The 9,657-nt window shown below is 46.3% G+C and overlaps 2 protein-coding genes across 3 annotated transcripts in view; both read right to left on the bottom strand.

The window, feature by feature from the left end:
• Positions 1–3,970, bottom strand: part of LOC125486992 (nuclear factor 7, ovary-like) — a 7,832-nt gene extending 3,862 nt beyond the window's left edge. The window contains exons 1-5 of one of the 2 annotated variants that reach the window (XM_048616727.1): positions 3,853–3,970; positions 3,678–3,773; positions 3,311–3,544; positions 2,317–2,339; positions 2,112–2,227 (exon numbers count right to left, since the gene is read on the bottom strand). In XM_048616727.1, coding sequence (XP_048472684.1) covers positions 2,112–2,227; positions 2,317–2,339; positions 3,311–3,496 — 325 coding nt within the window. In that variant the 5' untranslated portion in view covers positions 3,497–3,544; positions 3,678–3,773; positions 3,853–3,970. Of the gene's footprint in view, positions 1–2,111; positions 2,228–2,316; positions 2,340–3,310; positions 3,774–3,852 lie in introns of both variants that reach the window. The other variant, XM_048616726.1, reaches the window with a different exon arrangement.
• On the bottom strand, positions 3,780–4,367 carry LOC125486993 (E3 ubiquitin-protein ligase TRIM41-like). Its single transcript, XM_048616728.1, is given in 2 exon segments — positions 3,780–3,998; positions 4,000–4,367. Coding segments are annotated over 2 exon segments (552 nt in total). The 5' UTR covers positions 4,354–4,367; the 3' UTR covers positions 3,780–3,800.
• Positions 4,368–9,657: the final 5,290 nt, after the last annotated feature.

Genomic DNA, 9,657 nt, shown 5'->3' with positions numbered 1-9,657 from the left:
CACCTCCTGTACCTCACTCACCTCCTGTACCGCACCCACCTCCTGTAGCGCGCCCACCTCCTGTACCGCACCCATCTCCTGTACCTCACTCACCTCCTGTACCGCACCCATCTCCCGTACCGCACCCACCTCCTGTACCGCACCCACCTCCTGCTCCACACCCACTTCCCCATGGTCCCTCACCCCTCTCCTACACCTCCCCATCTCCACCCCACTTTTGCCCCAGACCCAGCGACTGCAGAGAGAGTCACTGACCTTCAGTTAGACTGAAGGAGTCGGTGATGCGGACAGGGAAACTGGAGAGAGGGGAAGGTACAGGCTCAGGAAAGGAAAGAGGGAAGGGAAGGAATAAAAGGCCAAGGGAGGCAAAAGTGAAGGGGAGGGGGGCGAGGTGAACGTCTGCAGAGGGGAAGGACAAAAGCAGGAGCAGAAAGGAGACTGCTTTCATTGAATAAAAGAGCTTTAAGAGGAACAAAATTATGGGCTCTAACTGTCTCACCCACTGAATGTAGGTGGAGGGGTACTTGTGACGCAGCGGTAGTGTCCCTACCCCTGGACCAGGAGTCCCGAATTCCCACCTGCTCCAAGGATGTGTATTACCATTCCTGAACAGGTTGCTTAAATAAAAAAAAAGCTGTTAGTGATCTTGTTAAGGAATCTTGAAAGTCTAGGGGGATAGGTTCAACTCCCAACCGTGGCAGATACTGAAATTTGATTCTGATATAAATTTGGAATAAAAAGCAGCTCAAAGACATTTCATGTGCTGTTGTCACCATTTTTTAAGAAAAAAACACGCGATCTGTTTAAGGAATGTCATTACGTGATTCTAGACCATAACCGCCCTCCGAAATGGCCAGGGGCTCCACTAAAGGGCAGTTTGTGACACCCAGATCTGGAAGAGGAAGGGGGTAGATTGTTTCCGGGCAGTGGGGAGGGGTTGGGGTTGGTGGAAGAAGGGGGAAATAAATAATTCAGGGAGATGGTACGAGAATCTAATACAGAGGTGAGCAAAGAGATAGGCAAATAGGCTGTAGCTGTGACACGCTCAGTCCAAACAGTAGTTCCAGTTTCACGACAATGAACCAAACCAGGTCATTATATCCATAAACATAGAAGAATGAGATGGAAAAGGTCTTTCAGTCCTCAAGTCTGCCCCACTGTTCAATATGGCTATTGCTGATCATCCAACTCAGTAAGTACCCCTAATCCCACATTCCACCATATCCCTTTCTCCTTTTAGCTACTGAAGCTTTATCTACCTAAAAGGGGGAAGCACAAACTCCAGACAAACTCAGTATGAGCTCCCGGTCAACTGACTGCCACTCTGTTAAGTGATAAATCCCAGAGATTCCGAGGAGAGAAATAGGGGCGATCCACAGGAAAAGTGACCGCGCCCCCCCCCCTCCCCCCCCAACCTTCCCGCTTACACTCTCTCAGGAGCTGACTCCAGTCTGTAGATGTTAAACTCCAAGGTTAGAGGAGAGGAGGCTTCACTCTCTATTTAACCTCTTGCTATTCCTCTCCAGAGAGAGTTTGATGGGCACACCGTGGAGGGAGCTTTAATTTCAGCTTAAAAGAGTAGAGGAGGCTTTACTCTCTAACCCCATGTTGCCCCTCTCCAAGAAGTGTTTGATAGGGACAGAGTAGAAGGAGCTTCAATTTCAGTTTTAAAAAAAACAGTAGAGGAGGCTTTACTCTGTATCTAACCCCGTGCTGTCCCTGCCCTAGAATTTTTTGATGGAGACAGTGTAGAGGAAGCTTTACTTGTATGTAACCCCACGCTGAAGTGTTTGATGGGGACATTGTAGAGGGAGCTGTAGCCCATATCTAACCCCATGCTGTCCTCCTCTGGGACGGTTTGATGGGGACAGTGTAGAGGAAGTTTTACTCTGTATCTAACCCCGTGCTGTCCCTGCCCTGGGAGTATTTGATGGGGGAGAGTGTAGAGGGAGCTTCAATGTCAGTTTAAAGGAGTAGAGGTGGTTTTATCGAATAAAGGGAGCTTTACTTTCAGTATAAAAGAGTTGACAGGGACACGGTGATCATTCAAAATGGAGCCTGTATAAAACCTTTGCCATGGCTTTTACAAAATGGGAAAAGGAGCGACTTACCAGGGTGGATAGTATCCAGCATTTCTCTCCATGCCGTGTACTGCAATGGGCCATTGAACTGTCCCAGAGGGAGTTCATCAGATACTAAAGCCAGCTTTGAATAATCCTCCTCAGACCTGGCAATATGAACGAGTCAACTTTATCAAAGGACCGTGGGCAACCTGCTGGGGATTTCACTAAAAACGGTGCAAAAACTCTCTCCTACCTTGTCTTCCGACCTTTTTCCACCTGAAAAATAATTTTGTAAAAAATAGATTTCAGTGCACGAAGATTTGCCCTGAGGGCAGAAAAACTGTCACAAAAACAAATCATGAAGGGCATGGATAGGGTGAATAGACAAGGTCTTTTCCCCAGGGTGGGGGAGTCCAAAACCAGAGGGGCATAGGTTTAAGGTTAGAGGGGAAAGATTTAAAAGGGACCTGAGGGGTAACTTTTTCACACAGAGCGTGCTATGGAATGAGCTGCCAGAGGAAGGGTTGAAGGCTGGTACAAAGACAACATTTATCTGGATAGGTACATGAATAGGAAGGGTTTAGAGGGATATGGGTCAAATGCTGGCAAATAGGATTGGATTAATTTAGGGTAATAATTCAGGTCTGCACGTACCAGTTGGACCAAAGGGTCTGTTTTATTTTTGTGCTGTACAGCTCTACTTAAGACACTCACCAGGAAAAGGGAGGAAATTGGGCGAATTCTAGCGTCAACTTGAAAATGATTTCACTCTCAGTAATATGGAGTGACTCAAGCTCATTGGACGCTACAATGATGAGGCGGTGATGTTCTGAGGAAGGGTCACCGGACCCGAAACGTTAACTCTGTTTTCTCCTTCACAGATGCTGCCAGACCTGCTGAGCTTTTCCAGCAACTTTGTTTTTGTTCCTGATTTACAGCATCCCCAGTTCTTTAGGTTTTTAATAATGAGGCGGTGTTAAACTCAGGCAAACAAACAAACACACACACACACACATACACACACACACCGTAACTGGAATATAATGTGATCTCCGGGGACACGCAATAGTTTTGCAAGCAATGTTTGACCGGTTTCCAGGAATTTGCAGGCGCTATGTGTTCCAACCCTACCTCCCCCCTCGACCCCCCTCACAAAAGCAAGAGGGACGACAGTGACATTGAGTCCAATTTCACGTCAACCCCTCAATCCATTGCAAAGCTGTCAACGGCTATTTCCCAACGCTCACCCTCAGAAATGTCACTCCATTTTGCTGCTCCATCTGTTCCTGCATCTTTGTAATCTCCTCCTGGATTGAATTTAAATTCTCCTGAATCTCTCCAAGGTTCTTCCCCATCGTGTCGAGAATCCTCTCCTCTTCCCTCCTGAGCTCTCTGAGCAAAGGCTGCTCTTTCTCAGCGAGAACCTGGTGCATTTTAGCGAACTGGGATGTGATGTGCAACTGCAGACAGTTCGCCTGTTCCTGCCCAATGCAATTGTGGGGAGGGGGGAGGTGGAGGAGAACAAAGATCATGTACTGTACCGCGATAGAGGGAGTAGGAGACCCAGAAGGGAGTGGGGGGTGGGGGCGTGTGGTGGGGAGTTGGTTGACATACCTTAACTTCAGAAATCTGGCGGATCTGCTTCAGTTCCGTGTGTAGAAACAGCGCTCTCTTGTCAATCAGAGATTGTAAAGAAGATTTCAGCTGCTCCTGCGAGGAAATCACAAAAGGAAGGGGTTAGACTCTGAAAAAACAAACGTTATTGGGTAAATCTGAAGGTGAAACCCACTCTATTTTTGCCTTGTACATTTCCACCGCTTCTTTGATGGGCATGAAACTGTGAGATTTGTGTCCTCCCGAATCTCTACAAATGTAACAGATCAGTTTCATGTCAGTTTCACAGAACAGCTTCACCTCCTCCTGATGCTCCTCACATCAGGAGCTTCACGTCCCTCAATTTCGACTCCAGGCTGAGTTTTCTCGCCCTCTCCGCCAGATTGGCTAAGGCCCGGTTCACCGTGAGCTTCTTCCGCGGGAATTCCCGTCTGCACTCCGGGCAGGAGTTTCTCGCCTCCCGTTCCCAGTTCCCCGTGATACACGCGCAGCAAAAGTTGTGACCGCCCTCCGGTCAGACCGGGTCAGCGAAGAAGTCGAGGCAAATCTGACAGTGTACATCCTCGGTCCAGCTCTGGGACTGCAGTCTGTAAGCCATGTTCACACCCTCCAACACTTCCTGAAGCAAAACGCCGCTTTCAGTTTTGCCGTTCAAGCTAACTCTGGCTAAGGGCATTGCTGTTGACGGAACACGCCTCCCTCCGCTGTTTATATTCTGCAGGGACCGCTACCCCCATCCTCCACCCCCGCGATAACCCCTGTTCCACCTCCTCCATCAATCCTAACACTCCCCGCCTCCCTCCCTATGGTACCCTCACATGCAATGGGCTTAAGGAGAGGTAATGCCCCTTTAAGGGGAAGGAATGGCCTAGTGGTATTATTGCTGGCCTGTTAATCCAGAAGACCCAGGTAATGTTCTGGGGACGCGGGTTCGAATCCCACCACGCCAGATTTCAACTTTTAAAAAAAAAACCTGGAATTATGAATCTAATGACGACCGTGAATCCATTGTCAGGAAAAATCCTTCTGGTTCACTAATGTCCTTTAGGGAAGGAAACTGCCATCCTTACCTGGTCTGGCCTACATGTGACTCCAGACCCACAGCAATGTAGTTGACTCTGAGCTGCCTTCAGGGCAATTAGGGATGGGCCATAAATGCTGCCCTAGCCAGCGACGCCCTCATCCCGTTAATGAATAAAATGGCAGAAAGTATGACATTTACAGGGTCATCTCCTCACAGTCCCAATGCCCCAGAACACACCTTCCGGGTGAAGCAGCATTTCACTGTACTTCTTTCAATCTAGTCTCCTGCATTTGCTGCTCGCAATGAGGTCGCCTTTATATCGGCGAGACTATTTTATTTCAAAATATACTTCATTCATCTTTATATATAGAGACATAATCACAAACACAGTTCTGTCATCTATGATAGCACATCATGGGAACAAGCGAACATTGGGGTTCGACTCTATCCAAACAAACCAAAAGCATCTCTTACTTGAACCAGAGATAACACAGTGTGGGTATGACTCACTCAGAGATAGTAAGAACTGCCGATGCTAGAGTCAGAGATAACACAGTGTGGAGCTGGAGGAGCACAGCAGCATCAGAGGAGCAGAAAAGTTAACATCCCGGTTCGGGACTCTTCTTCAGAAATCAACTTTCCTGCTCCTCCCTCCTCTGATGCTGCCTGGCCTGCTGTGTTCCTTCAGCTCCACACTGCGTTGTCTCTGACTCCAGCATCGGCAGTTCTTACTATCTCTTATTTGAACCAGATTGTATTTACATGCATTTGAGGCACCAAGAGGGTCTAGTAACTGAACAGACCCCCATTTAACTTCAACAGGAAGAGACGGGCGATCACTCTCCAGAGCATTTTGGCTCTGTCAGACCCCAGACCTTTCAGGCAATTGTCATTTCAATAAACTATCCTTTTGTTTTCATACGACCATTTCTGTCGTGTCTTGCTACAAGAAGACCTATGAGCAGAAGCAGGCCTTTCGAATCCGCTCCACCATTCAATGTGATCATGCTTGAGAGATAACCTTCAGCTCCACTTCCCTGCTTCTTCCCCATAATCCATGATTCCCTCACTGATTATAAATCTATCTCAGTCTGGGATATACTTAGTGACCAAGCCAGGAAAAAAATCCCACCCTTCCTCACCTCTGACTTAATTGTATGCCCCTTGAGCTGCAATGTTCCAAAGTTGCATAAAGTAAGGTTGAGAAACAACCCATTATTTCCCGCTGAGGCACCTCACAGCCTTTGGGACACAATATTGAGTTCCACAACCAAATCCCAACGATTCAGAGTGTGCCATGTATCCTCCATTTTCTCTTCTGGTCTCTGCTGTTCTCCCTCTCACTTCCCGCAGGCTTTATTTGGTTTCCTACAGGGTGGAAGCAGGCCACTCGGCCCCTTAAGTCAACACCAAACCTCCAAAGAGCATCCCACCCTTAACCCTGCATTTCCTCATGGCTAACCCACATAACCTGCACATCCGTGGACACTGTGGAGCAATTTCCCATGGCCAATCCACCCTAACCTGCTCATCTTTGGACCATGGGGGGAAACCGGAGCACCACGCAGACATGGGGAGGATGTGCAAACTCTGCATGGACAGTTCCCCCCAGGGTGGAATTGAATCTGGGTGCTGTGTCATTGAGCCATCATTCCACCCAGTTTGTTCCCTGTTTACTTGGATCTCAACCAAGAAAGGCCATTTTCACACTTCCAATCCTTAATTTACATTAATTTACATCTCTGTTTCTCTTTCACCCCAATTAGCAACCCCTTTTCTCTTTTGCAGTGGGCCTCCAACATGTTTATTCCCTTCACCCCTCTTCTGTCACTGTATAAAAACCTTATTTTCCCAATCCCTTTCGGTTCTGCAAACAAATAAAACATCATACCGGACTCGAACGTTATCCCGTTTCTCTCTCCACACCTGCTGAGTTTCTCCAGCATTCTCTGTGGTAACTCTGCCTTGAATAAATTCAGTGACCCAGTTGTTTTTTTGGGAAGGAAAATTAACGTGTGGCACCCACAGTGCTGAGAGGAGGGATCCAGATTATTGACTCAATGATGGCGAATGAACTTTGATTATAGTTCCCAACCAGGACAGTGAATGGCCTGGAGAGGAACTAGCAACGTGTAATGCTCCCATGAATAAAAGAGTGCTCCCTAATTTTAAAACAGTGTCCACTAGCTCTGAGCTGACCCACAAGAGGATACATCTTTACACATCCACGTTGTCAAGGCCATTCACAATGTTATACATCTCAATCCAACCATTCTTCAATCAATCAATTATCCTTACATGCCTTTCTAAATTCCAGTGTTAAAGCCCAACATGTCTACACAGGACAAGCCATTCAATCTAGATATTAATTTATTATACCTCCTCCAATGTATTTACAGCACTCTGTAAATAAGGAGACCAAGACTACAGAGTACTTGAGATGTTGTTCACCGTTGCCCTGTATAACTAAAGCTGTGCTTCGGGATCTGAGAATAATTTCACTTCCCACACTGTGACTGGGGCTTATCAGGCTTACTTAACCAATTGATTTCAAAAACACATTTTAGAGCAATGAAGACTAACTGCCCCTCTAAATTCGTTAAGAGTAGCTTCTTAGAGCAATATGTCATGGACCCAACCAGGGAGAGGGCCATCTTGGATCTGGTAATGGGTAATGACACAGGTTTTTTGTTTAAAATAACCTCAGAGTAGAAGATCCCCTAGGAAATAGTGATCATAACATGGTAGAGTTTCATATTCAGTTCGAGAGTGAGAAACTTGGATCAGAAACAACTGTGTTTAACTTAAATGAAGGGAATTACAACGAAATGAGGATAGAGTTAGCTAAAGTGAACTGTGCGGATAGATTAGCAAGGCCTGATAGTAAGAATGCAGTGGCAGTCATTTAAGGGGTAATTTATGATTCTCAGCAAAAGTACATCCAAGTAAGGAGGAAAGATTGTAAGGGAGGAATATACCAACCATGGCTAACCAAGGAAGTTAAGAAATATTATGTCAGAAGAAAAAGCCGTTAAGAAGGCAAAAGTCAGTGATAGCTCCAAAGGCTGGGATAAACTAAGAACCCAGAAAAGGAGGACTAAAGTGATCGTAAAGACAGAGAAAAATAGACAGGTTGGATTCTACTCACTGGAGTTTAAAAGAATTGCGAGGTCATTGAAGAACACAAGTTTCTTAAGGACCTTGACAGGGTAAATGCTGAGAGGATGTTTCCCCTCATTGGACATTCTAGGACCAGTGGGCATAGTCTCAGAATAAAGGGATGCCAATTTAGGACTGAAATGAAGAGGAATTTTTCTCCAGAGCATTGTGAGTATATTTTGGAACTCTTTGCTACACAGAGAGCTGCTGGGGCAGAGTCCTGGCGTATATTTAAAGCTGATATGGATAGATTCTTGATCAGACGCAAAATCAAGGGTTACGGGGAAAGGGCAGGAAAGTGGCTGTGAGGAATGTCAGTTTAGCCATGATCCTATTGAACGGGGCGCAGACTTGAGGGGCTGAATGGCCTAACCCTGTTCCTTTTTCTTATGGTCTCATGGCTTTGTGCAGGAATGTGAGAAATTGGTGAGAGGGACTTCCCAGACATAAGAATATGTGGGATTGGTGGGATCCAGTAGTGTGAGTGAGGGTTTGGATATACCACCCCAAATCCAGGAGTGTGAGGGCAGGTTTTGGGGGCAAAAATACACTAGATCAAGGAGTGTGATTGAAGTGTAGGTGAGGCCATCTGAGACACAACAGTGTGAATCATTGTTTGGAGAGATCCTCCCCACTCTGGGGGTATGAGAGACAATTGACAGAACCTGCCCAGAAACAGAACATTGAGATTGTGGTTAGTGGGAATGTCACAGAAATGGAATTGTGAGAGTCGGGAAATCTCCCAGTACAGTGTGGGTGACAGAGTATTTGCTGCACCACTTGGGACAGTGAGAGAGGGATTAGCAGGATGTCTTCAGATGGACATGAAGCAGGACCTCCCAGATATTGGCTCAGCATTAGCAGGAATGGCTAATAGCGACCTTCCACAGCTGGAAGGGTTTAAGATGGGGATGTCAAAAGATTGAGTGTTGTGAGAGACAGACTCTAGAAAACTTGACAGACAGAGGATTGTGGGAGAGTAAAGAGGGTGGCACGGTGGCTCAGTGGTTAGCCGTGCTGCCTCATGATACCAGGGACCTGTGTTCAATTCCACCCTCAGGCAAATGTCTGTGCAGAGTTGGCACATTCTCCCCGTGTCTGCATGGGGTTTCCTCCAGGCAGTCCAGCTTCCTCCCGCAGTCCAAAGATGTGTAGGCTCAGTGGGTTAACCATGCTAAATTGCCTGTAGTATTCAGGGAGGTGTACATTGGGTGGGATGCTCTGTGTGGTAGAAAAATTTTACATCACAAGGGTAGATGGGAATTTAGGCCAAGACAGAAAAGGCAACCATGGGAGAAACTGATGGCATAGAGAAAGAATTTTAATTAGTTTAGCATGTGGGATTTTAATGAACTTAGCAGAAGTCGGGAGGTAGTTACTCAGACTGTGTTATCACTATGCGCACGTTATCTTAGCTAGAGCTAGAGAAGGATCTCTTGATATGTTGTCACTATACCAAGGTTTTAGGCTGAATTAGAGATGTCCCTTGTATCCCCTTGGGGCCTAGTTACTGATAAGCTAGAGTTTCAATCAAAACTGTATATCACTCCCTATGCTAGCTCCATGCCGAAGGTCATTTGAAAAAGTAATTATTAAGGTATCTGTAAAACAGCATTCCTTTATGTCGAGCAGTGTCGGTTTTCTTTAAACTTACAATGAGTGAGTCAACAAACACAAGATGCCACGGGAACATCCTGCTCTAGAGTTAATTGTATAAATGAGATTGTTGTACACTGTGTTAGCAGAGTCGGGTGTCGGTGGAGATCGACACTCACTTTCCTTGGTACCAAGTAAGAA

The sequence above is a fragment of the Rhincodon typus genome, chromosome 35, assembly GCF_021869965.1.
Source record: "Rhincodon typus isolate 14 chromosome 35, sRhiTyp1.1, whole genome shotgun sequence".
Taxonomy (NCBI): Eukaryota; Metazoa; Chordata; class Chondrichthyes; order Orectolobiformes; family Rhincodontidae; genus Rhincodon; species Rhincodon typus.
This window is presented reverse-complemented; position numbering and strand designations above follow the sequence as displayed.